At 43.7% G+C, this 26180-nt stretch overlaps 3 protein-coding genes and 5 non-coding genes across 8 annotated transcripts; 2 read left to right on the forward strand and 6 right to left on the reverse strand.

Annotated features, from left to right (window-relative positions):
* Positions 1-8133: 8133 nt before the first annotated feature.
* Positions 8134-15198, forward strand: LOC124674960 (protein LEO1 homolog). The gene is made up of 11 exons (XM_047211012.1): positions 8134-8411; positions 8818-9170; positions 9322-9436; positions 9920-10102; positions 10751-10927; positions 11361-11492; positions 11583-11762; positions 12934-13062; positions 14126-14239; positions 14324-14551; positions 15018-15198. Exons 1-11 carry the CDS (start codon positions 8169-8171, stop codon positions 15159-15161), a joined length of 1998 nt encoding a protein of 665 aa, XP_047066968.1. The 5' UTR covers positions 8134-8168; the 3' UTR covers positions 15162-15198.
* A 3868-nt stretch (positions 15199-19066) lies between these two features.
* Positions 19067-22280, forward strand: LOC124677880 (LRR receptor-like serine/threonine-protein kinase RPK2). Its single transcript, XM_047213830.1, has 2 exons — positions 19067-21313; positions 22047-22280. The coding sequence occupies exon 1, from the start codon at positions 19119-19121 to the stop codon at positions 21294-21296; it is 2178 nt and encodes a 725-aa protein (XP_047069786.1). The 5' UTR covers positions 19067-19118; the 3' UTR covers positions 21297-21313; positions 22047-22280.
* Positions 22281-23301: 1021 nt separating this feature from the next.
* Positions 23302-26095, reverse strand: LOC124677731 (60S ribosomal protein L13a-4-like). Its single transcript, XM_047213688.1, has 3 exons — positions 25645-26095; positions 25468-25555; positions 23302-23584 (listed from the first exon to the last, which is right to left on the reverse strand). The coding sequence occupies exons 1-3, from the start codon at positions 26031-26033 to the stop codon at positions 23441-23443; spliced, it is 621 nt and encodes a 206-aa protein (XP_047069644.1). The 5' UTR covers positions 26034-26095; the 3' UTR covers positions 23302-23440.
* Positions 23904-23986, reverse strand: LOC124679891. The gene has a single exon (XR_006995313.1). It is a non-coding gene; the product is annotated as a small nucleolar RNA SNORD24 (small nucleolar RNA).
* LOC124679889 lies at positions 24306-24388 on the reverse strand. The gene has a single exon (XR_006995311.1). It is a non-coding gene; the product is annotated as a small nucleolar RNA SNORD24 (small nucleolar RNA).
* On the reverse strand, positions 24640-24720 carry LOC124679916. Its single transcript, XR_006995334.1, has one exon. It is a non-coding gene; the product is annotated as a small nucleolar RNA R12 (small nucleolar RNA).
* On the reverse strand, positions 24829-24908 carry LOC124679918. The gene has a single exon (XR_006995336.1). It is a non-coding gene; the product is annotated as a small nucleolar RNA R12 (small nucleolar RNA).
* On the reverse strand, positions 25012-25091 carry LOC124679913. Its single transcript, XR_006995331.1, has one exon. It is a non-coding gene; the product is annotated as a small nucleolar RNA R12 (small nucleolar RNA).
* Positions 26096-26180: the final 85 nt, after the last annotated feature.

Raw genomic sequence — 26180 nt, forward strand, 5'->3', positions numbered from 1 at the left:
CGCCAACCAAAGCCATGTATCATGGTGGAAGTTTCAGCTTGGACATTAATCCTCAATCTCTTATGAGAATATTATCTGTTGTTGAATGCTTAAGCATTAAAGAGGAGTCCATTATCTGTTTTCTATGTTGTCCCAGTATGAATGTCCTCAAGTTGAGATTTATCAAAAACGAGAAATCAAATGCGATCTATCTCCTTGGACCTTTGTACAGGTGACATAGAGGTACCTGTTTGTGACACTTGGTTGAAACATATGTAATGCAATGATAATCCATGGAAATCCGAGCTAATTAGGACAAGGTGCGAGCACTATTGGTATTCGATGCATGAGGCTTGCAACTTATAGGAGGTTTTATGCACAACACATATGAATTATTACTACCGTTGACAAAATTGTTTCCATGTTTTCAAAATAAAAAGCTCTAGCACATGAGTAACCCCTGCTTCCCTCTGCGAAGAGCCTTTCTTTTACTTTATGTTGAGTCAGTTTACCTACTTCTTTCCATCTTAGAAGCAAACACTTGTGTCAACTGTGTGCATTAATTCTTACATACTTGCTTATTTGCATTCATCATATTACTTTGTGTTGACAATTATCCATGAGATATACATGTTGAAGTTGAAAGCAACTCGCTGAAACTTATATCTTCCTTTGTGTTGTTTCAAAACCTTCTATTAAGAATCTATTGCTTTATGAGTTAACTCTTATGCAAGACTTATTGATGCTTGTCTTGAAAGTACTATTCATGAAAAGTCTTTGCTATATGATTCAATTGTTTAGTCATTATCTTTACCATTGCTTTGAATCACTTCATTCATCTCATATGCTTTACAATAGTATTGATCAAGATTATGATAGTAGCATGTCACTTCGTAAATTATCCTTGTTATTGTTTACCTACTCGAGGGCGAGTAGGAACTAAGCTTGGGGATGCTTCATACGTCTCAAACGTATCTATAATTTCTTATGTTCCATGCTAGTTTTATGACAATACTCACATATTTTATATACACTTTATATCATTTTGATGCATTTTCCGAGCACTAACCTATTAACAAGATGCCGAAGCGCCGAGCTCATGTTTTCTCGCTTGTTTTTGATTTCGGAAATCCTACACGGGAAATATTCTCGGAATTGGACGAAACAAAAGCCCACGGTCTTATTTTCCACGGAGCCTTCCAGAAGTCCGAAGAGGAGACAAAGAGGGGCGACGAGGCGGCCACACCCTAGGGGGGCACGGCCCCACCCCTGGCCGCGCCGCCCTATGGGGTGGGCCCCTCGAGCGTCCCCCACTCTGCCCCTTCGCCTATTTAATCTCTCCGTCGTGAAAACCCTAGTACCGAGAGCCACGATACGAGAAAACATACTGAGACGCCACCGCCGCCAATCCCATCTCGGGGGATTCAGGAGATCGCCTCCGTCACTCTGCCGGAGAGGGGAATCATCACCGGAGGGCTCTACATCACCATGCCCGCCTCCGGACTGATGCGTGAGTAGTTCATCCTTGGACTATGGGTCCATAGCAGTAGCTAGATGATTGTCTTCTCCTCTTGTGCTATAATGTTTAGATCTTGTGAGCTGCCTATCATGATCAAGATCATCTTATTGTAATGCTACATGTTGTGTTTGTTGGGATCCGATGAATATGGAATACTATGTCAAGTTGATTATCGATCTATCATATATGTGTTGTTTATGATCTTGCATGCTCTCCGTTGCTAGTAGAGGCTCTGGCCAAGTTGATACTTGTGACTCCAAGAGGGAGTATTTATGCTCGATAGTGGGTTCATGCCTCCATTGAATGCGGGACGAAGTGATGTAAAGTTCTAAGGTTGTGGATGTCGTTGTTGCCACTAGGGATAAAATATCAATGCTTTGTCTAAGGATATTTGTATTATTTACATTACGCACGATACTTAATGCAATTGTCTCGTTGTTTGCAACTTAATACTTGGAAGGGGTGCGGATGCTAACCCGAAGGTGGACTTTTTAGGCATAGATGCATGCTGGATAGCGGTCTATGTTCTTTGTCGTAATGCCCTAAATAAAACTCATAGTAGTCATCATGATATGTATGTGCATTGTTATGCCCTCTCTATTTGTCATTTGGCCAACTGTAATTTGTTCACCCAACATGCTATTTATCTTATTGGAGAGACACCACTAGTGAACTGTGGACCCCGGTCCATTCTTTTACATCTGAAATACAATCTACTGCAATCATTGTTCTCTCGTTGTTCTCTGCAAACAAACATCATTCTCCACACCATACGTTTAATCCTTTGTTTACGAGCAAGCCGGTGAGATTGACAACCTCACTGTTAAGTTGGGGCAAAGTATTTTGATTGTGTTGTGCAGGTTCCACGTTGGTGCCGGAACCCCTGGTGTTGCGCCGCACTACACTCCTTCACCAACAACCTTCACGTGGCCTTCCTCATGGGTTCGATAACCTTGGTTTCTTACTGAGGGAAAACTTGCTGCTGTACGCATCACACCTTCCTCTTGGGGTTCCCAACGGACGTGTGCTTCACGCGTTATCAATCATTTTCATTCTTGAAACCTGTAAAATAGAGAGAAAGCACCATATCGGGGATTAAAAATCAAGTTAGAACCAGCCAGGGGTGAAACCAAGTGTCAATGACACTTGTGCTTGTCCAAAACTTGGACAACACACGATAAGTCACAGCAGACCAAACCTGAGCCTCAACACAGGGGCTCAAGTTTCACGAAAGTGGCCACACAGCTCATGGAGTTGCTGTGCCACCAACAGCACATCAAGCACAGCTGAGTCACAAGCCAAGCGAGGCTTGTGTGTCACAGCCAGAGGAGAAGCACATCACAAATAAATAGGGTAGAAACCCTAGAAGCAAGACATCAGTCGACCAGGTCACCATTCATCAAGCAACCAGCCAAGAACAACAAGAGTTCATCTCAGTTCTTGCTCAAGAACAGCACCAACCACCACTGAACCCACTCATCCATCCAACTTCATCAACCAAAACTCAATAGAAGACATGGGAACTAAAACAAGATCATAAGGAGCTAGGAGGAGAAGGACAAGTCACAAGATCATCAAGCAACTGCTCAACAAGAGTTGATATTAACCATCTAGGAGCTGGAGCAAGGTATACTTGATACCTGGAGAGGATCCAGTGGATCCAATCCATTATTTATGCATGACACAAGTCATGGGTTGAGCAGATTCTCAAGGGTGATCGTCACTTGGTGATTGACCAAGAATCACTGGCAGTAAAAAGAGTTACTAGAGCTAGAAACCATCCAGACACCATTTCTGTGCATATAAGCAAGAACAGATGCACAGAGGTGCACACCAGCAAGCACACATGCACATATAGCACCCGTAGAAGGTTTACAAGTAATAGCAGCTACCAAGAACCACCTAGTGAAAACCCTAGCCACTAAACCATCAGAAAAACCCTAGATTTATTCACAGGCTAGCATAATGGCTTTCATATTATTTATGATCCTCTATTATGCAAGCAAAGGTGAGTAGCCAACAAGAACTAACCAACTGTGTGAGCAACCAATCAGTAGCAAGGCTACTGAGGTCACATCAAACACAAAACCATCCAATTAACATAGATTTAGCACCGCACATATACATGCACACATAGATTTAGCACCGCATAGTGAGCCAGTATATATAGGAAAGGCACCAGGAGGCTTAGGGTAGAGTATAGCATGCACAACATCATGGCAAGCATGGCAAGCATAACAGCAAGAATAGCAAGCCAAGCAACAGGATAGCATGGCAGCAGCATACACAGAGGTGCAGCAGGCACATATCAAAATGAAGTAGGAGGAGAAGAGGAGGTAGCCGAAGAGAAGGGCGTTACCCGGTGAAGGACACGGCGGCGGCCATGGCAGCACGGTGGCACGGCCAACCACGGCGGTGCCAGACCGCAGCCAAGCCATGCCAGGCCCCGCGCAACACCAGAGAGGGCGGCGAGCATCCAGGGTTGGCGAGAAACCCCGGATCAACGGAGATCGCCACGAATCCGTCGGCGACCGCGAGCGTCACACACGCGCTCGAGCTGCTGAGGACGAAATCGACGAGTCTACGCGGATGAATCGACGCGCCGTCGCACGCTGAGTCATCTGAGCACCACGGGGAGCCCTAGCTCGGCCGGAGATGGCCGGAGTAGGCGGCAGCCATGGTGGCGGCGACGTCGCCACCGAATCGCCAGAGAGTTAGGGTTTCGCGAGTGAGAGAGGAACGAGAGAGAGAGTGAGGTGGGCCGAGGGGTTCGGTTCCACCGAACCGTTTTTGGACAGGCCCTGGTGGGCTGTCCAAATGGGCCATGTTGGTGGGCCGGCCCAATTGGGCTAGGGGTACTTCTGTCTTTTCATTTTTTAAAATAACTTGTGAGTTCTATCAAATAAAAATAAATGAAAAATACCTCTAAAAATCCAAGAAAAATAGGTTTATTGAATAAGAAATTATTCTTAACAAGAATAAAATATGAAATGAAATTTACCACAAAATTTCAAATTTTGAAAATTTTAAATTTTAAATATGAACTTTAAATTTTAAATTGCAATTTTCCTTGGATTTAAAAATCAAGGAAAATTCTTAATGAATTCAAATAATTGTCATTCAAATAATTTCAAAAGGAATTCTATTATTCCAAGTCATTTCTTTTAAAGATTAAGATTTTCCAAAAAGGAAAATATCTTAATAATTCAACATTCATTAATATTTCCAAACTATGGAAAACCCTATTTTTCAAATTATTTATTTGAACTCAATATTTTCCAAAGGAAAATATCAATTACTTTTCAATTCTTTTCTTATTAGAAAAGGAACTAATGTAAAGTACTTAAAAATTTATAATGTACCGCCAAAGGCACAAATACTTAACTCAACCCTAAATCGTAAAAATCATGTCGGGGTAAAGGATTCAACATGAGATAATACATCCATGCATGCATCATTTGGATCTTATAACATTGTCTTTACCGGACAATGATGCTTCTTTACAGAACCCGAGGTTCAGGTTCAATCCAACACATCGAACTGCATTATCTCGCAGTCACCAGGCAAGTTCACCCTTGCTCATGTCATCTTGATTATTTTATATGAATTTACCCGCAAAAGTACTATACTTATCGTTCCTGCATTGAAAACCAAATCTTACTTTTCCAATTATGAATATGAATATGTGGTGGGCAATGGAACCATGGTATGTGTTGATATGGTGGAGGTTCCATTGCAAGGGTTCTATAAATCTAGGACTAATCACCAATGTTGTCTAGTGATTCTAGCGCCGTACAATTCGCATTAACCATAAGATCTATAATGGCTCTGGGAAGTCAGCTGTATCTTTTTCCTCTTGCATATCAACGGACTTGATGGATCCTGGCTGGGTGTTGGGGATAACACTGCAGTAGGTTGGGAAATGCTTTAAAATCCTAATCCGTGTGGATGAGAGACTCTATCGTCTATGAGGGATTGTCCATAGTACATTGGGGCTAAAGCTGTATGATCGGGAGATGTCTACCGAGGGTGTACGGATGGCAAAAGGGTGGGTATGCAAGGTCGCGGAGAAGGCATTGATTGGCTTGGATCTTACACCTAGCCCCACACCAAGGAAGTGTGGACGAGAAACGCGTCTCGGTTGGTATCAAGGATAAGTTCTCTTATGGGAAAAGTAACACACCTCTGCAGAGGGTATCAAACTGTGGCAGCCACTCCCTGTTCAGGGAAGGGAACTACGAACGCGGCAGGAAAGGAACTCCATGAAGTTCTGTTCAACCTGTGAAGACTGGCAGACATAGTTTTCAGAATAAAATCAACATTTTGAAGAAATGTTTTCGAAACATGCATTGACCTGAGATTTTCTGATCAATGGTCGTAGCTAGTGCATCAAACACATTTTCTCTTTTGAGGTTGATGAGTACCTTTGTACTCACTTTCTTTCGACACCCTTGCTAGACTGTGAGAATGAAGTGGAGGCCACCGACGGAGCACCAGAAGGAGATTACGAGCTGGTCTACGAGGAGCCTGATCTGTTCGGAGGAGTGGAAGGCGTGGACTATGGGATAGTCTACGGGCCCGACAACAATGAGGCGGAGGAGTAGTGTCATACCCTAGTATCATAGAGCCGAGCAGCGTAGAAGCTTACCTAAATAAGTTGCTGAGTTCTCATCGGACATGCGAGAATACCAACTTGTAAGACTGTGATTGTAATATAATCTCGAGTGTTATGACCTGCAATGTTTCTGTTGTACCACTCTGAGGGATGTGATATTTGTGAAGAAATCACTTCATGAAGATCATATCAACGACCTGTATACTACAACATGCAGTGGTATGATGAGTCACCGCAGAGTACCTCACGGGAGAGGATCAAAGCTACATGCCAAAGGCAAACGTAAGCAAAGATCCTCAAGATACGGCTTTAACCCATGCCAGGGTTTCACCCTTGTAACATGCCCCCCTCCTATATAAGGAGAGGCAGGATTCCCTTGCACGGGACGGTTCCAAAGCTCTCTCAGTCTCCCCTCAGTGATAGGAGCTCATCTTCCACCTCTTGCCATACAACTCAAGGAACGCCATTGTAGCTCTCGTATACAGCTCTATACATTGCAGAGAAGCAGGACTAGGGTTTTTACCTCCTCACGAGGGCCCTGAACCTGGGTAAACTTTGTGTTGTGTGTGTTCTTTCATCTCCCCTCCTCCGGATCTCCCGGGGCACATCGGCCCCAACTTAAGCCTACCCATGGTATCTGTTTGTTCACCACGACAACTCCCCATCTTGGTCTAGGGCTTAGTTTTTTTTAGCTAGGCCACCTTTTAACTTGATGGTTCCACTTCAGTAACCACCGACTCGACTCGACAAAGTAATTTGACTACAAATTTAAACCACATCCTCCGGTCTGATAGGTTTGCTGGCCTCAACAGTCTTGTCATCGATTGGACTATGCTGATTAGTACACGAGGAGGAGCACCATTAAGCATGTCCACGAATGTAAGCAAGACTACTAAGGGCTCCTTTGATTCAAAGGATTTGCATAGGAATTGTGTAGGATTTGGTTCCTATGGGAAAATTTCCTATACATGTTGTTTGATTCATAGGAACATAGCCTATAGGAAAAATTCCTATAGGAATCTTGTAGTGTAATTCCTATAGGAAAAAAGCATTAGCTCATACCTCATGGAAAAATTCCTTTGCTACAATCAAACAAACTTCATCTTCCTATAGGATTCAAGTAGACATGTCATTCCAATCCTATACCTTTCCTATTCCTATGTTTTTCCTATCCTTCAAATCAAAGGAGCCCTAAATCTTGTTAACAAATATTGGTGTCAAGTTGTGATTGTTTATCTTCATGGATTGTGCACCTCCATCCATAACACTCTTTGAGTGTATCTATAATGGAGCAGTATATTTGTCTCACAACAACCTTTTGCACTTTGGGATTTTAGTCATTGTTTCGGTTTTTTTTTTAAATTCGGGTTTTCCTACTTGATGAAGAGACAATGCTTTTACTTGTTGTTCTATTGTTTTATGCCTCATTAATCATGATTAAAGCATACCATATAATCTCCTGCATGAGAAAACACACTCCCATATCAAAGGAAGGGAGTATACCTCAATTTCGGGGAGCGGCGATTTGGCTCCCGGGAGCATTTGCTCCCGGTTTTTTCGAAAAATTAGAACAAATCGAAAACTTATCAAAATATTCCGAAAAAATGATGCACGTACCTGATCATGGCGCGCACCAACGTGTAAAATTTCGTTGCAAAATGTCATCGTATGCACCCTGGACAAAAATGACAAATTGCCCAGGAGGCATACGATGACATTTCGCAGCGAAATTTCACAAGGTGGTGCGTGCCATGGTCAGGTACGTGCATGATTTTTTTCGGAATTGTTTAAAAAGTTTTGAAAAACAAAATTTGCTCCCCAAAAATCCGGGAGCAAATGCTCCCGGGAGCCAAGACGAATTTCGCTTTAAAATACAAATTGATTCTTTTTAAGTCGACGACAGGGGTTGTGCAGTCTGTTCTAGCCGGCCGGCCCGCACACAATTCCTTTCGGTTTCCTTTCCTAGCTCCAACGCCACGCGACCCCACGCACACCTCGCCTCACAGCGGAAAACCCGAACCGGAGCGGAGAGCGGCGGCGGCGGCGGCGGCGGCGATGGCGGGCGACGACAGGGAGAGGGACGTTGATGGGGCGACGCGCAGCCAGATGATGCAGAACCTCTTCGGCGACCAGTCGGAGGACGACGACGACGAGGAGCCCCTCGAGATCGTCGACGAGGACGACCAGCAGCCGCCACAGCAGCAGCAGCGCCACCACCACGACCTGGACCAGGAGAACGACGACGAGGAAGAAGACGATGGACGCAGCCACGCCCATGCCCACGACCCCTACCACTCGGTAACGCACATCCCAATCTCCCCTCTCGCCGTGATTCATCTCTCCTGCTCTACTCCCCATCCTGGGCTAGGGCTTAGCTTTTTCCTCGGGGAATCCTCGGTTCCAAGACCCGCGATTGGGGCTGTAACTTTTTCAGAAATTGGGCCGATTCCTGTTTTAGCGACCCCCCGAAATCTAACCGAAAACATTTGCAAGTAGAAATTTCAGAACAATTATTTGTGTGGTAGAATCTTGTGCATATATGAGGAATTCTGAGAGGTGTAGCAAGTGATCTGGAAAAACCATGGCTAAAGAGTTAAAAGATAGGTTCCTGCAGATTTCCCTATATGCCCTAATTCTTCATCGACACAAATAAAGCCAGTATCTGATCTTGCATTTGGTTAAAATTACTGGTGTGCTTACCCAGGAAGAAGGCGAAGGCGAGGCGGAGCATGGAGGGGAAGGTGAGGCAGAAGGAGAAGGCGAGAGTGAGGGGCAAATTGGGATGGAAGAGGAAAGTGAAGGAGAGGTTCATCCTGCTGATCTTGACCAAGGAGAAAGTGACGTGGAGAAGGTTCAGAGCTCGCCCGAAAGAGAACTGAGTGACGGGGTGATGCAAGCTGATGCAAGAGGCATGGAAAGTGAAGACGAGGGCTACGAGCGTCAGGCAGTTGCAAGCAGAAGAAGGCCGGCTGTTGCCTCCGAATCGGAGGGATCCGGAGATAATTACTACGTAGATCAAGCTCACCAAGATGAGGAAGCTCCTCAAAGGAAACCAAGGCAAGGAAAACCAAACTTCTGCTTGTTAAATTATGCATCATATGCTTTTAAGACCTGACATTACTAAGTAACCAGTTCGATGGTCGAATAATTGTTTATAGATCCTCCCAGTAGTTCAGTGACTCATAACAATCACAATATCATTACACAGATCACCAATGGAGGAAGAAGGAGAAGATGAAGTTGTCCGCGATGTGTTTGGTGATAGTGATGAAGACGAACCTGCTCCTTATCGTGCCCCGGATGAAATTGATGAAGATTTACGTGTAAGACTCAAAACTCACTTTCCTTGTCTTCCATCTATTCTAGCTAAAATGTAAGGATTTCAGAACTCCAGAAGAGATCTTAACAAGGGTTACCACTAGTGGAAAAATTTTCTGCAGTTAGTTATGACTATAGAAAGCAGTGGTTTTGTTGCTTACTGGATGATAATGATAATGTGGTACATGTTAGTTTAGTTTTTTTTTTAATTGATACAGAACAGCGGGGAATTTGGTAGACTATTATTATTTAATCCCACTGTACCTTGGGATTTTGTCATTTTTGTGTTCCCCTATATAATTTCTAGCTTTGTTAAGCGGTCATGTGAACACCGTAATTTTTCTACATTTCTTGCATTTGTGCTGCATGAATATTGACCGACGCTTCCAATCAGATTTGATGTTTCACATCTATTGCTAATTATCTTGTTTAGAGCCCTCTCATGTGCCCTATGCACGCAATAAGTTTCCCTCATTCTTCTTTTGTAGAGATCTCCTATCGAAGATGAAGAGCAATATGAGAAAGACTTGCAGCCAGAGGATGTTGTGGGTGATGACAATATGCGGTATGAATCGGATGACAACCTTGAACTGAAAACAAAAGAGAAACCAGTTGGGCCACCATTGAACTTGGTGGTTCCACTTCAGCAACCACCAGCCCGACCCGACAAAGTGAGCTGACTACAGAACCACATCTTTCAGTCTTCGACCATGCATCCGTTACGCACTGTTGTATTTCTGATGTATAAATGTATAATTGAATGTTGGTGCACTCGGCTTATCATTATATTGCCAACTACTCCCTGACATCTTTATACAGCATCTATTGAAGCATGAAGTCTAAAATCAGTATTATTTTCCTGTATAAGCCTGTTTTCATAAGCTCGCTTGCCCATTTGCTTTATCATGTCCATCAATTTTATTTTGTTGTTGCATGCCTTTTTCTGTTCTGCATGGCATACCTGCACATTGCTGCTTATTATGACTTCATATCTGTTACTACTTAATAATCCAATGCGTGATGTTCTATTTTATGCCTGGTACTCACCTGGCTGGTATAATAAAATGCCGCGACGGAAGAACTCATGCTGTGAAGAACAACATTCCTATACTTTGATGATAAAAGCATTTTGGTCTTGTTGATCTTTTTTTATGATATGCTCATATTAGAGATAAAACCATGTCATGTTTTTTGGCTTCAGTAGGAATGTTATAACCCATGCCAAATAGTTTTGCACTTCCACAGCTATTCAAGTAGGGTTTTGTTACCCGCAAAAAAAAAAGTAGGGTTTTGTCACTTAATGATTTATTGTCTTGTAGATGAATGTGATCAAGGTATCGAACATTATGGGGATTGATCCAAGGCCTTTTGACCCCAAAACGTACGAGGAAGAAGATGTTTATGTTACAGATGAATCTGGGACCAAGAAAAAAATACGACTGGAGGACAACATTGTGCGGTGGAGAAATGTTAGGAATGCTGATGGCACTACGTCTGTAAGTAGTTGGTTTTTTTATGTAGCTTTAGCATGATGATATCTTATGATTCAGAGTTATGCATTTATATTACATCACCATCTCCCGTATTCTCTCTCCTTGAAGTTGACGAGGCATTTTGTAGGATATCTAATTTATGAACGTGCTAGCCTACTTATAATATGATGATTGCATTGGATCTCTTGTATGTGCTTCCAACTTGTCTTCTTGTGTTCAAAGCACAATTTGACGCCTCACCTTTAAGCTGTGTGTTTGTTATGCTAACATAAGTTGCCTGCCGAAACTTCTCTTTTTATCATTGCGAGTAACCAAATGAAGGTTTTTGCTGGTGTTTGGCACTCCTATGCAGTATTTTCTTCGATGTTTTGCTGTTGTATTAGTGGGATTTGTCTTCTCTCGATTATTGAAGCTTTTGCACATTGATTTCTTGCAGGTTGAAAGTAATGCACGCTTTGTCAAATGGAAAGATGGAACCATGCAGCTGCTGATTGGCAATGAAGTTCTTGATATATCTGTACACGAAGCAAATCACGACCAGTCCCATCTGTTTTTGAGGAGTGGGAAGGTAGGTTATTTTCGTGTCTGCATTTGAACAGCATTGCCTGTAGCTTCCACAATACTTTTCACTGACCTGATTAATTGAATTGTAATACAGGGAGTTCTACAATCACAAGGAAGACTGTTACAGAAATTGAGATTTATGCCATCTTCCTTGTCTTCAAAGTCGCATCGTTTACTGACTGCTCTTGTTGATTCTCAAAATAAGAAAACAGTCAAGATGCAAAAATGGTTTGATGCTAAGGATCCTGAGAGAGTGAAGCACGAAAAAGAAAAGGTAACAAAAACTCAATATTTTGTCCACTTGTTGTATGTGCTCATTGACTTGCGCATGATTTGTGTTACTTAAGCTAAGGCTTCAGATATAGTAGCACTTGTGTCATGTTACACGTCCTCTTACATGTATCTCAGGGGATGCCGTAGGGCTTGACATGTTCTCCACATTTATGTTTTTTTTCTAACATAGTGCAAGTAGGACTTCCTAGTTCTTAGTAGGGTCTGCAGCATTAAATGCAGGTGCTGGTAACCTCATGAAGAACATGTATTTACCATATTAATAAACCTACAAGCAAAGCCTTCCCTTGTATGTGAGAGAACACAAAAGAAAGGGAACTCATTTCACCAGGAAAAGAACAGCATCCAGTCCAGCCCTTTGTTCCGCTCATTTTTTTTTCCTCTCTTTGATTGATCTTTCGAACTGCTTTCCCTCCCTACCAGATCAAAGAGGGAGGTTGGCAGAGTTGAGGGAGGGAGCGCTGGGGGTAGATCCTGTTGGGCGGCCGCCACCCTGTCCATTAGCAGCTTCCATTCCCAAAACATTTGGATGAGCCCGCAATTTTGTTTCTTTCTCCCCATTGTTTTTAATCATGAGACAATGATAGTTTGAATTCCAAGATAAGAACTTTACACTTTTGACTTCATAGATAACCATTTGACACATGAAGCTCTTACTTTCCCATTGAAGCCACTGAGCACACGAAGCTCTTACTTTCCCATTGAAGCTCTTACTTTGTGAAGCTTTAAACTCATTTCCTTAGTCACCTATTAATCAGTGTTGGTTACCATTTATTTTGTCTGACACTCTGCCAATGCATACCAGCTAGCACAAGTCAACATTATTAAACCTGTTATCTCTGTGGAGTTTGAGTTCGGTTACTTCTGAAGTTATACTCGTGTTTTTGTTCCATCTAAACATTTTCAGCCTATTTGGTCAAAAATTTATCGTAGTCATGATTTGGTTTGGAATCTGATGATTATGGTGCCAACATTCCAAACATTATATCCAGTAAAGTTGCCATTTATGAAGGCAGTATATGTTTATATGTCCCTTAGCTAGTGAGGCATATTCATCGTGTTTATTGCTGATCTTTTTCCTTTTTTGTTCAAAGCCGATTTCATGCGCTTTCCAGTGAAATTTGTCCTTTTCCACTGACATAGTAACTGTGCAGGCCGAGGGCCAAAATATTCGAGCCCATTCACTTCTTCAACGCAAAAGAGAAAAGGTGAGCCGCAAATATACACAACCATCCAGGCGACGGCAGCTTTCTCCAGGGTTTTTGGAAGATGCATTAGATGAGGTGGGTTTGTTCTTTCTCTGCTTTTTGCCAATCAAGAAGGTTATAACACAATTAGCTATTGCGGCCCCCTGTTCCACAATATAAGCCGTTTTAGCAAACTAAAATAGTTTGCGAAAATGAGTGCGGCGTTTTGGAGGCCGAGTTACGTGTAGCTCTTTATTTTCAAACAAAATTCATATTTCGAAGTTTCAAAAAAAATTGAAACAAAATTCTAGAGGTAGCCAATGTTGTATGCTACAATGGTGTAAAACATCAATGCAAATTAATTTGTATTCTAGGCTACATGAAATTGTCAGAATCTGACAAATTTTCTAGTCTTGAAATGTGCACTATTCACTATAAAATTTGTCAGAATTTATCATTTTTGTGTAGCCTAAACCATTGTAGTATACATTATTGGCTATCTCCAGAATTTTATTTCAGATTTTTTGAAACTTTGAAATATGAATTCTGACTATTCGCAAATAAAGAGTTACGTGTAGCTTGGCCTCCGTTTTAAGTTTTCCTTGCGAAAACGGCTTATATTATGGAACAGAGTGATAGAATCAATGATACTTAGTCTAGGCACATTTTCTTTTAACTTGCACTAGTAAATGCATTTGTACATCCACCAACCATTTAGATCTAAGTGTATATGTCGTTTATGTTTTTATCGTAGGTGTATCGTGTACTTATTAAAGCTTAGTACTATGGTTTGTCTTAAATGATGCAAATGATAGATCATAACGTTGGCAGTTTAGTTTTGTATGAGATCCATTTCATGCTTCGCTAGTTTACTCAAATCTTTTGGGTTACCTTGTTGAATGGAGATTTCCAGTTTCTGGGGTGGTTAATTCCAGTCCTCTGTTGTGGCTATTTTGTAAAGACTAGAGAGTATCAGATGCTCTGCTGATTTGAACTTGACTGGACTTTTTTTTGGACATAGCAATAAACAACATTTGCATTTATGAGCTGTGGGGGACTTCTGCGTGTGTTGATACATGGATGCTATTATCTGCATGCCCGTTACTAGCTTTGCATCCAAATGTGGAAAGGATTCATTCAAATTACTCGCTTTTGGCAGGATGAGGAGAACGATAACCACTACAGCTCCCGGCGAATGGCATCCCGTGGTCGTTTTGAGGATGACTTGGAGGCTGAAGCACAAGCGGAAAGGCGTATAATTAACGCAAAGAAGGTGAGTAACTGAGCAAAGAAATTTCCTCATTTGAACTAATCATTTACTGTTAATGCTCATGTGTATTGTGTGCACATTTTCCAGTCGAATTTGAGTAGGGGTGCTCCTCGCAAGCCATCCTTCCCTCCTTCTCGTCCACCAAGACGTCAGGAATACTCTGAGAGTGAAAGGGAGGAGGAATCAGAGTATGAAACTGAAGGCGAGGACATTGAGCACTCACCAACCGCTGGAAGGGAAGATATGCTGGATGAGGAAGATGAATACGAGGAAGACGTGGAGGAGGAGGCTGCTATGTCAGATGAAGAAATCCAGGTAAAGATGTCATTGCCTCAAACTCCGAATTTACTTGCCTCAAATTACAAATTTTCCTTTTACAAAGTATGCGATGTGGTGGACTGCAGTAACCTTCCAATTTAGCAGGGTTCAGGTCCTGTTATTTCACATGTAATTTGTAGTAGATAAGTAGAAGATTGCTGGTAACTTTGACACTAGGAATGTGTCCCACCGTTTTGAACTGAAATTTAAAATTCAGACTCGGTAGATAATTTTACTCTGCCGTGCTGCCATTCTGGTCCGACAGTTAGATGGGTAAACAGAATAGAAGTAAGCAGAAGGTGTTGTGTCGCTGTGATTTCCATTGAGTTTCTCATTCAGTCGTTGCTGACTATTCTTATATAACACTAAATTGCATGTAGTATTGAAAGGAAAGACCTGTTGCCGTGACGTATGGTGTAACAATACTAATCAAAACTGGAACTGGTGTTGCCTGCTTGTGCAGGAACCGAAGCGGAAGAGAGAGTCAGGTGCGAGCGGGAGCCAAAGGCGCAGGGAAGTTGACTCGGACGAGGATTCCCCGCCAAGGAAACAGCAGGCCGGCCATCGCAGGAAGGGCGTCGTTTTCGACAGCGACGATGACGAGTGAAGGATGGATGAGACGAAGCTGCAACCTCGGTGCAACCCATTTTTCGAGCTCTTTGGTGCTGAGGAGTCCGCCAAGGCGGGGAGCCATGATGAATGAGTATAGCGCATTTGGAGAGCGAAATTGCATGGGTGAACCTGGGAGCAAGCGCACCCTATATAAAAAAAAAATATAATAATTCAGAAAAAGATCAAAAAAATTCAAATGTTTTTGGGAATCAAAGATGATCATGTATTGTACTCGTATACGAAAGATTCACCATGAAATAACTTCTCTTGTTTCCTGGGTGAAAAAAACAGACTTGAAGGTCCTATATTAAAGTACTATTCACGCTATATTCGTCATAGATTTGTTATTTTTTTGCCTGAAGTCAATGTGAAACATTTTTTAGCCAAACAAATTTATACGAGTACAATACTTGATTATCTTTGATTCCCAAAAGGATTCGAATTTTTTTGACTTTATTTGAAATTACTACAATTTTTAGAGTATATAGGGTGCGCCTGCACCCGAGAGCCAAAAGTCCGGGTCAATTTGGAGAGCCCGTAAAGAACGTATGTGGGTCTCTCCTAGAAAGAATGATGTTAATGATTCGCCCAAAGAAAGAATGATGTTAAGCATTGGATGGACTGTATGTTTGAATGTTGTTGGTTTATGAAGGACGATGTTGTGAGTTGTCTGTTATAAGATAATCATCAGGGACAAAAAGGGTGCCTATGTACTATCAATGACTGATATGGTCCCGCTATAGAGAAAAATCGAGGCATTCATGTGCGTATTGTAGGGCTCGTTCGGTTGGGTGTGACACTCTTGTTGATCCAACAGTCTCTCTGCCAGTCAAGGAATTGATCGCCTCAACTATGACACACATCAGTAAGAATATTATTACTGCTGCACAAGAATCGTTGATGCATCGCAGCAGGTGGCGCAGGAAAGAGACTCCCAATAATTTCTTTGTTTCCCTGTTTGATTCCATTCAACAAGAGAGACCGACGACCGCTTCAGCACCGACACGTCAACGTCACCGCAGCGACACCAACGACCACTGTCTCCTACTACTGGCGTCACGTCACCCTCCATCTATCCATCCATCTCCAGTGACGCGCTCCGCCGAGACAGACACAGCCTCGCCGATCTCCAGACGGTCCACGGCGGTGCATCGGTCGGCGCGCGCGCCATGTGGATCCCACGCCGACACCTGGTGGCCTACCTGTCAAACGACACACGCGCCTGGCCTCCGCCGCTTTGCTCTTCTCTTCTGCGGTGGGGCGCCGGCGTCACGACGTGACGTCCGAGAGATAGGTCCAACACACAGGCCCTTCTGGCTTCCTGCCTTGGAAAAGCAAGCGGCGCTTTTCCGTTTCTTCTAGTATTATTTTCCTACTATATCTGCACTTTTTGGAACCATACGAGAAAGAGTTATGACTGACGATCGGGCAGGGCTGCACCGTCCGTCGCTTCATTTCCTCCCAACTACCAACACCCACAAAAAGATATCTTGCTTCCACTTCCACTTCCACTTCCAGATAGATATGCATTAGTACAACTACTCCAGAACATACTCTAAGATATTGCTTCCAGATATAGATATGCATTACTACTACTCCAGAACATACTCCATGCCTCTTTATTATTTATCACAGTACTATCATTACACAATTCTCACACACAGCAAACAAGCAAACAAACAGATGAGTATTGTGCAAAAAATACTCTAGTACAATGAATGAATCTCCATGAACCAGAATATTTCCAGACATGTCCATTACTCCAACAACCAACACCCACGAAAAGATGTTGCTTCCAGATATAGATATAGATATAGATATAGATATAGATATGTATAGATATACTCCAAACATACTTCATGCCTCTTCATTATTTATTACAGTATAACACAACTCTCACACAATGAATGATCTCCATAAAACAGAATATTTCCAGAGATGTCCATTACTGCGATCCTGCGGCCTGATAGTTTGGCTGCCACGCGGGCCTGGGCGAGCTACGCACGGCAGACATCGACGGCCGCCCCAGGTTTCACTGCATCTTGCCACACACGCTTCCTTCCCGGCAACGTCCAAATTAATATCGCATTCCACTAATCCACGGGAGGACTAGTCTGCATAATTGATCTAGTCCGCTGTTTCTTTTTTTTTCAACATGTCTGGAAGGTGGTAATTATTAATGTAGTTTGTTCGCGTTTTCTTTTAAATAAATTTTAGTACCTGTGACAATGGGTGGTCTGAGCCAATTCAACATGTGTGGACGAGGGTTCAAACTTCAAATATTTGGAAACTTCGGGGAGTGGAATTTTAACTACCCCCTGCATTTAGTTTCGAAAGGAGCATATGCCGAGTTTCAAGTTTGTATGGCAAGTTTGCATATGTTTGAAAAATGTATATATGACCACATAACGGCAACCGATATAAGATAAGAGGTCGAGCATGATGGATATAGTGCAACTCCAACACATGAGCGCTAACTAAGGCAATGTGCCATGGCTTTCTAAATTTGTTCGACCTTCTAACGAGCCCCGTACAAGATATGTCGATCACCGTATCTACATTTCTACGAAAATAGTTTCTTACTGCAAGTTGGACAAATAGTTGAGCTTTAAACCCGCGTGGGAATCATCGGAGAATGCAGGGACACCATTATCCGCAAAGATAGCGACCAACAAGTTTATCGGTGTTCATGGGGCTCATTAGGTGAAGAGCGTTGCGTGCGTGAAGGTATCTGCCATTTAATCCCACCCTTTCGGCCCAGCTAGTGTTGGCGTCAAACTTTGTGGACCATAGGCAGAGCATTGCATTGGTATCGACACAATGAGCAATACACCCTTAACGTGTGTACCGCGCGCATTGTCGCTTTACGCGAAAACTCTGCGGGCTGATTATGTCGGGAGGGGGAGGGGGTCTCCGCTATCGTAAGGTGAGCGAATATGGCGGGCATTGAAGCCCAAACTTTCGGCCCAGCTAGCGTTGGCGCCAAACTTTGTGGACCATAGCCAGAGCATTGCATTGGTATCGGCGCAATGAGGAAGTGTGTACCGCACGTATTGTTGCTTTACGCGAAAACTCGGCGGGCTAATTATGTGTGTGTGTGTGGGGGGGGGGGGGGGGAGTCTCCTTATATGACGAGCATTGAAGCCCAAACTTTTCAGCCCAGTTAGCGGTGGCGCCAAACTTTGTGGACCATAGCCAGAGCATTGCATTGGTATCGGCGCAATGAGCAATACACCCTTAACGTGTACCGCGCGTGTTGTCGCTTTACGCAGAAACTTTGCGGGCCGATTAAGTTGGGGTCGGGGTCGGGGGGGGGGGGGGGTCTCCGCCATTGTAAGGTGAGCGAATATGGCGGGCATTGAAGCCCAAACTTTGAGCCCAATAGATGCTACCGTTAAATTCTGTGGACCGTATCTGGAGAATCACGTCGATATGGGCACCGAAAGCAACAAACCCTTGGAGTTGGGCCTAAATTATTTTGAACACTTCGATATACCTACATTTTGGCGCCAAAAGGATGAACTACTATGTTCATAAAAACAAATGTATTTGCCAAACAAATCACGCGCCCAATAAGGTTAGATTTTCAAAATCGATTTCAAAACAAAAGAGTCACTGGTCTAGAAAACAAACTTACAATTCTAATGCTCCCACCCACAAGGTAAATTTGGCATACAGGAAATTGCCTTCCAAAAGTAAAGTAGTCCACTAAGGAAGTGAATACGAAATTAACGGGATAAATACTGAGAAATTAATGACACCAAGATTGGAAAAGGCATACGAATTCTCGCAGTCTAGCCCCTTAAGTTCCCTTCAATTTACTCTAGAGTCATCGCCTCGGCCATTATATATAGCAGCCTACAGCATCGACCCCACCACACAATTCTCTATTCACACTGACTGACTCGACAGCCTCAGCCCGCCAGGACCTCGTCGGCGAATAGTCGGGGAGATGGCCTCCCATCGCCGGAGCGCGCTCTGCTACACAACCACCGCCACCATATTCCTCCTCCACCTTCTCGCCACCGCCGCCTCCTCCTCCTCCTCCTCGGTACCCCAAGAACAGGACAGGACGGCGCTCCGCCAGCTCAAGAACGGGCTCTCGTCCGTCTCCGGCGACGTTCCCCGCCACTGGTCGCCAGAATCTGGCGGGGAACACTGCTCCTGGACGTCGGTGAGCTGCGACGCGCGGTCCCGGGTCGTCGCCGTCTCCCTCCCTCCGCGACCCGACGGGGGCCTCGCTGGGCACTTGTCACCGGCGGTGGCTCGCCTCACCGAGCTCAAAGTACTCTCCTTACCCTCCCGCGGGCTCCGCGGAGAGATACCCGGTGAGTTATGGCGTCTACAGCACCTGGAGGTGCTCAACCTCGCGGGCAACTCCCTCCGCGGCTCCCTTCCGGTCACCTTCCCCAAGGGACTGCGGAGCTTGGACCTTTCCGGCAACCAGCTCGCCGGAAGAATCCCTCCTGGTATAGGGGACTGCGCGGCGCTCCGGCGGCTCCGGATGTCCTCCAGTTCGTTGGATGGTTTCATCCCGCCGCAGATTGGGAGGCTCGCCGAGCTGCGGGTTTTGGAGCTGTCCGGGAACAGGCTCGCCGGAGGCGTCCCGCCGGAGCTCCGGCATTGCAGCTCTCTTGTCAAGATCGACCTCAGCGGAAATTTGCTTCATGGTCAAGTGCCTTCCTCCATTCTCAGGGAGCTCAGGAGCTTGAGGTTTCTGTCATTGGCTGGGAACAATTTCAGTGGTGAGATACCATCCGGTCTGGGCCAGCTGAGCACACTCAGGTTTCTAAATTTGTCCTCCAATTCTTTATCAGGAGTGCTTCCTTTTGATCTACTGGCACTAAGAAATCACACTGATCTACTGCTTGCAAACAATCTGCTCTCTGGGGAGGTATCAGCCCATATGTCATCACTCCAAGTGGTTAACGTTTCCTCGGTGGCAGGTGATAGTTCAGTGGTAAATTCACCTCCCCAGCCTAGTGAATTATTTACAGTCATCCCTCCATTCCGAAGCTCGCGGGTACTGACCGAGGCAAACTCGGGCACGCCGGCTGATGGTAGCAGTAGTGGTGGTCACTTGAGAACCGTAGAGATTATTCTGGCTGCTTCAGCTTCAGCAGTTATTGTTGTTCTCTTACTAATGATCATCGTGTACATTTGCAAAAAGAGATGTACCGGGAGGCCAGCAAGACGTTCTGGTATTATAAGGGAGGTGAAGGTTTTTCATGGTCTTGATATTGGTGCTTCCCTGACTTATGAGGCAGTTGTCCGCGCCACTGGTAATTTTAATGCAAGCAACTGCATTGGTAGTGGCGGCTTTGGCGCGACATATAGAGCTGAGGTTGCACCTGGGATTTTGGTGGCAATAAAGAGGCTTTCTATTGGGAGGCAGCACGGTGCCAAGCAATTTCAAACAGAAGTTGAAACCCTTGGGCGGTGTCGCCATCCTAATCTTGTCACCCTCATTGGGTTCCATATCAGTGACCAAGAGACATTCCTGATATACAACTATCTGCCTGGTGGCAACTTGCAAAGGTTCATTCAAGACAGAACTAAGATGCAAATTAGTTGGAGAATGCTTCACAAAATTGCTCTGGATATTGCTCAGGCTCTTGCTTTCATGCATGACGAGTGCTCCCCCCGCATTCTGCACCGAGATGTTAAGCCAAGCAATATATTGCTCGACGACCACTTCAATGCATATCTCTCTGATTTTGGATTAGCAAAACTTCTCCGGAACTCAGAAACCCATGCAACCACAAACGTCGCTGGTACTTTTGGTTATGTCGCACCAGAGTATGCAATGACATGCCGCGTGTCTGATAAAGCAGATGTTTATAGCTATGGAGTTGTACTTCTTGAACTGATATCCGATAAGAAAGCACTGGATCCATCATTTTCTCCATATGGAAATGGTTTCAACATCGTTAGTTGGGCTAATAAGCTAATCCAAAGAGGTAGAGTTCGTGAGTTCTTCGTCGAAGGCTTGTGGGATAAGGCCCCACACGATGACCTGGTTGAGATTATGAACCTGGGGGTCATGTGCACAATGGAGGTGCCTTCTTCTAGGCCCACAATGAAGCATGTTGTTCGGCGTCTAAGAGAACTCCGTCCGCCTTCTTACTAGGAACAGCAAGAAAGGAGGTAAGAAGCTTGTCCCTTTATGTAGATTGATTTTATCCACTTTTTACTGTACATTAAGTTAGTTTACTTTGGGATAGATTTCATACCATATGCTATGTTGACATGATAATTTAAACGCAAATTGCACTGTTGTTTTTCTCTTTTTCCCACGACGGTGTGAATGTTGCTAGCATTTGTTACTGACTCTTCATATACCATCATGACACACATAGCTCAGAAGTACAGGTGTTGATAATCTCAAATGGTCTCCTTGGTAGTCATAATTAGCATCTTAGGTAACTATTTCCATACAAGAAATTTTGCCTACATAACCAAATATGGAGAAAAGTGTGCAAACTAAGGTTGTTGCCAAACGTGGTGCTTGGTGGTGAAACTGATGGGTTGATGGGAGGATAATTTGCTATGCAGAAATTATTTTCCAAAATGAAGTGTCAATGGAGGCTTAAAAAGCAACTCCTCTCTTTTGGGACATTTTTCAAGCTGTTAGAGTGGTAGATTTTTTTATTCCCATTATTCAAGTGAAATCTCACTTTGCTCATGGGCATGCCTGACTGACATAATCATGTGATAGTTCAGTATACAAAGTGAGTTCCTATTTGCAGAATTTGGGGAACGAATAATACCTGAAATGATTGTTTCTCTAATTCTGTAGCACCTCCAGAAGTTTATGTTTGTCTTTTATTCGAAATTTGTGAAGCTGTCGTTACTGACATGTGCCATTTCTTGTGTGCAGGTCACCGGAGCTTAATTATGGTCAATAGTGGTCTATTTAGCGCAGCAGATTCGAGGATAAGATGTACATATGCCGCCTTGTGTTCCAGGAACACCCTTAGTATAGTTAGCAAGATGATAATCCATGTTTTTCTTTTCTTTTCTTTTCTTGTTTTCGTGAGAAAGACAACTTAATCCCCCAACATCTTCAGATGATTAAATACCATTGCAATCGAATTTGCTGGCTATTAAAACATGTGGTGCGACTATGTGTGAATCACTCTTTGAGATGATGTTGCTGGACTGGAATTGTTTGCATCGTTTCCCTGTCACAGGGCTGAACAATATGAATGCCAGCACCGTGAAAGGTGTGGGTTCTGATGGATCTTCTCTCTGGCTTGTCCTCCTCAACAAGGTAAAGGCCTCTTGGATTTCGAAAACATAGGAATAAAATGTATGGCATGTCCTATCCTATAGGAATTGAAAAATGGGTAATTGATGTTTAGTCACACCGTAGGTCAATTCTGTTGTCTCGTTGTTTCGCAATTGCAAGGGGAATCAAGTCTATGTGCCAATCCTAGCTTGTGTTTGGATGTGTAACTTTAGTGTCTCAGAGTTTGAATATGAGAACGTTGTTCCTAATACTTACTCCACACAAATTAGTGAATAATGAACAAAAGAGATGCATGTGTTTCATTAATGTTTCGACCTAGAAAATAAAATCGTGGAAGGCTCAGCTTCAGTTACACAAGGGAGATTACACGGTTGAGGCATTCCCGTTGGTCTAGGGTTTTAGAGGAGACTTTATATATAAAAAAAAGGATTTTACAGGAGAATCGAAAGGAAAGGGGAGGAGAGTCACGGTAGGGAAGGAGATGCACCATGGGATGGGGTGGAGCCGTAGCCAACCAAAGTCCTCTCCAGTCTCTACCATGGGATGGTGGCGTGCAACAGAGTGTGTTCGCCTATACCAACTGGGAGATTGTAGGGAGAAAAATTTCAATTTCAGTTCAACGGTCAACCTAGACGCAAGTGCTCATTTTTGAAACAACTTGCCTCTATGAGCACCTTCAAGAGACTGAGCCAACGGTTAACAGAGTGACTATATGTAGCACGCTATTGACGGTAACGAAATTCAATGGAAGCAGACTATGGATGTGTTCCCGAGCTGAAGAACATGAACCAAAAACTGTCCCCTAGATGACCGTAACAGTAGAAATGAACAAATGACGAACAGCAAGGATCTCATGGGGTAGACAAACGCAAAAGTTCTCACATTTCCACAAAACAAACAATCCATTTGCTACAAGATTGGAATAGTATAGGTACTCAGCAGTTTGAAATCTCATTGACATCCTCAGGCTACTAAGGTAAATAGTAAAGATCACAAGCATTGTCCAGCAATCCAATAGCACACTAGTACTGGATTGGTGCCAGGATCTCCAGCTGAGAACCCAACTTCTCTTCGGCAGCCTTCTCAGCCTTGACGCGTAGCTTGGTCAGTTGCTTCCTCCTGTCATACGAGACCTTAGCCTTCTCCTTCCGCTTCTCCTCAAGTTCCTGCCAGATCCAAACAAAAGATGTCATGAGACAACATACAATTCTATAGAGATGTGCACTATAGATCCACAAGCAAGCATAAAAATGGCTCCCCAATCAAGAATATCTAACAGGACTTGGAGATCTTGTTGGTCATGGCCAATAACTATGAATTGCAAGTTATTTTCTAACATCGTCATGGCCAATAATGTTTTATCCACAACGGTAGAAAACCATTTCCTGACGTTTAATGCATGTTCTGAAAAAAATCACACAATGAACAGACAAACTGCCAAACATTTGAACTGTAAGAAAACAATCCCTGTTTGCCATAGGCAGAGGCCTCAGAGATCTTGGTGGTTATGATCGTCAACTGGGTAGTACCCATCAAGAGTAGCAAATATTAATCTCACATCATAGGCTTAACATGGAAGTACAAGAGAAGCAAACAGAACACACACGGTGAAAGTCACCTAGTGGAATTACTGATCAAAGGTACACAATCTATAAAAATCCAGCAGATGAAAAATAAGCCTGCATTTTCAAAAAATAAGAAGGTTTTGTCCACAATAGTAGAAAGATACTTCTGACATGAGAGCCACCCATAACCCACGATTTATGATGTAAAGACAACCACCCATAACCCAGCCACGATTTATGATTTGCTGTTCAAATAAAAATTGAAACTAACAACAAATAAAAAATTGAACACCAATACAAAGTAATCCCTGTTTATACAAGAGGCCTCAGAGATCTTGGTGGTTATGATCGTCAACTGGGATTTACCCATCAAGAGTAGCAAATATTAGTCTCACATCATAGGCTTGTCATGGAAGCACAAGAAAAGCAGCAAACAAAAGGCCGTAAAAGCCACAACCAAATACTTAAGAGAGAACTTCATTAAAAAATGATCAAAAGTAGCTTGTTATGGGAATCATCATTACAAAATCAATGAGAACACATTTTGTTCTTCATCCAAAGCACGATCATTCAAAAGCTAACATTCGACATGATGGAAATCCATTAAGTTGTAAAGAATAAATCAAATTAGCACTTAGTGTCACAAAAATAGCATGACTAGTCAAAAGTAGCTGGTTATAAATCATCTTTGTGAAAAATCAATGGACATTAGTCCTGGTTTTTTGCATCATCCCAGTCATGATCATCTTGCAGACAGCTCAGTAAGTAAAACAAACACGAGACATTAAGTTGTAAACAAACAAATAATAAATCAAATTCGCAATTACTGTGACAAAAATAGCATGACTAGTCAAAAGTAGCTGGTTATAGATCATCTTTGAGAAAAATCAATGGACGTGAGTCCTAGTTTTTGCATCATCCCAGTCATGCTCATGTTGCACACAGCTCAGAAAGTAAAACAAACATGAGAGAAATCCATTAAGTTGTGACGTAAAAATAATAGCATTTACTGTAAAAACGATAGCATGACTGGTCAAAAGTAGCTGGTTAAAAATCATCTTTGTGAAAAATCAATGGACATCTGTCCTAGTTTCTGCATCATCCCAGTCATGCTCATGTTGCACAAAGCCTCGTAAGTAAAAAATCAGAGAAGGTTTTACTAAGAAATCAAGAGGGCAATCACGCAAGAAAACATGTACATGGACAAAGACAGAGAGGTGACTTCAACAAAATTAGGAACAGAAGAAGCCCCCAATTCAATACCCTTGCTCTATGGCTAGTCTAAGTTACATTTGATTCAACAAAGCTAACATATAACAGGAAAAGTTTGGCTTATATCTAACACAGGAATGATACGCCATAGCTCAATCAGAACACATCTAACATAGTAAATCAGAGTACCAGAGCATCATATACATGCATCACAGCATCAATATACTGTTCATAGAGATGACAAGGAGAGCGATCGAATCAACGCTACGTACCTTGATGGTTTCGTGGTAGTTCCATCCGACCTCCTTGGAGAGCTCGCCGAGAAGACAGTACTTGTGGCCCGGCTGCAGCCTCAGAACCCTAGCCAACAAGAAGTCACACAAAGATCATCACTACAGAACCAATCAAATCACCAATTAGAGCAGAAAGCAAGAGAGAGGGGCGCATACTTGAGCGCGTCTGGGATGACCATGCGCTTGGTGCGGTCGTACGGCGGCGGGACACCCTCGTAGGCCTTGAGCCTGGCAAGGGCGGCCTCGCCGCGGGCGGTCTTGTGCGGGATCATGCCACGGACCGTGCGCCAGAAGATGCGGGACGGGGCGCGGTAGTGGATGGGCCCGTGCGAGGGCTTGGTGTTCATCCGCTTCCGGAGGAAACGGAGGTACTTCATCTTCTGCCGGACCAGCCCGCCGGAGATGCTGATCTCCTCGCACCGGACCACCACCACGCGCTGCCCGTTCAGGAGCTCCTTGGCAACGATCGAGGCGAGGCGGCCCAGCATGTGGTGACGCGCGTCCACCACCACGCGGCGCGCGGACACACCGGAGCCGGACACCATCGTTGCCTTCCCTTGTCGACTCTCCCTTCGTCTCTGCCTCCGGCTCCGGTGTTGGTCTTGAGTGGCGGTGGCGGCGGCGGAGGAGGAAGAGGGGAAGCGTTAGGGTTTATACATTTATAGGCGACGGCGAGGTTGGAGATTGGGCCG

Source organism: Lolium rigidum, chromosome 7, assembly GCF_022539505.1.
Source record: "Lolium rigidum isolate FL_2022 chromosome 7, APGP_CSIRO_Lrig_0.1, whole genome shotgun sequence".
Taxonomy (NCBI): Eukaryota; Viridiplantae; Streptophyta; class Magnoliopsida; order Poales; family Poaceae; genus Lolium; species Lolium rigidum.

Excerpts from the sequence above, each read along its gene's own strand:
- LOC124677731 (XM_047213688.1), bottom strand. The coding sequence starts at position 26,033 with ATGGTGTCCGGCTCCGGTGTGTCCGCGCGCCGCGTGGTGGTGGACGCG. Across the intron at positions 25,556-25,644 it reads GTCATCCCAGACGCGCTCAA|GGTTCTGAGGCTGCAGCCGG; the intron begins GTATGCGCCCCT and ends CTTGTTGGCTAG. Across the intron at positions 23,585-25,467 it reads ACTACCACGAAACCATCAAG|GAACTTGAGGAGAAGCGGAA; the intron begins GTACGTAGCGTT and ends TGGATCTGGCAG.
- LOC124677880 (XM_047213830.1), top strand. The coding sequence starts at position 19,119 with ATGGCCTCCCATCGCCGGAGCGCGCTCTGCTACACAACCACCGCCACC.
- LOC124674960 (XM_047211012.1), top strand. The coding sequence starts at position 8,169 with ATGGCGGGCGACGACAGGGAGAGGGACGTTGATGGGGCGACGCGCAGC. Across the intron at positions 9,171-9,321 it reads GCTCCTCAAAGGAAACCAAG|ATCACCAATGGAGGAAGAAG; the intron begins GCAAGGAAAACC and ends ATCATTACACAG. Across the intron at positions 14,552-15,017 it reads TGTCAGATGAAGAAATCCAG|GAACCGAAGCGGAAGAGAGA; the intron begins GTAAAGATGTCA and ends CTGCTTGTGCAG.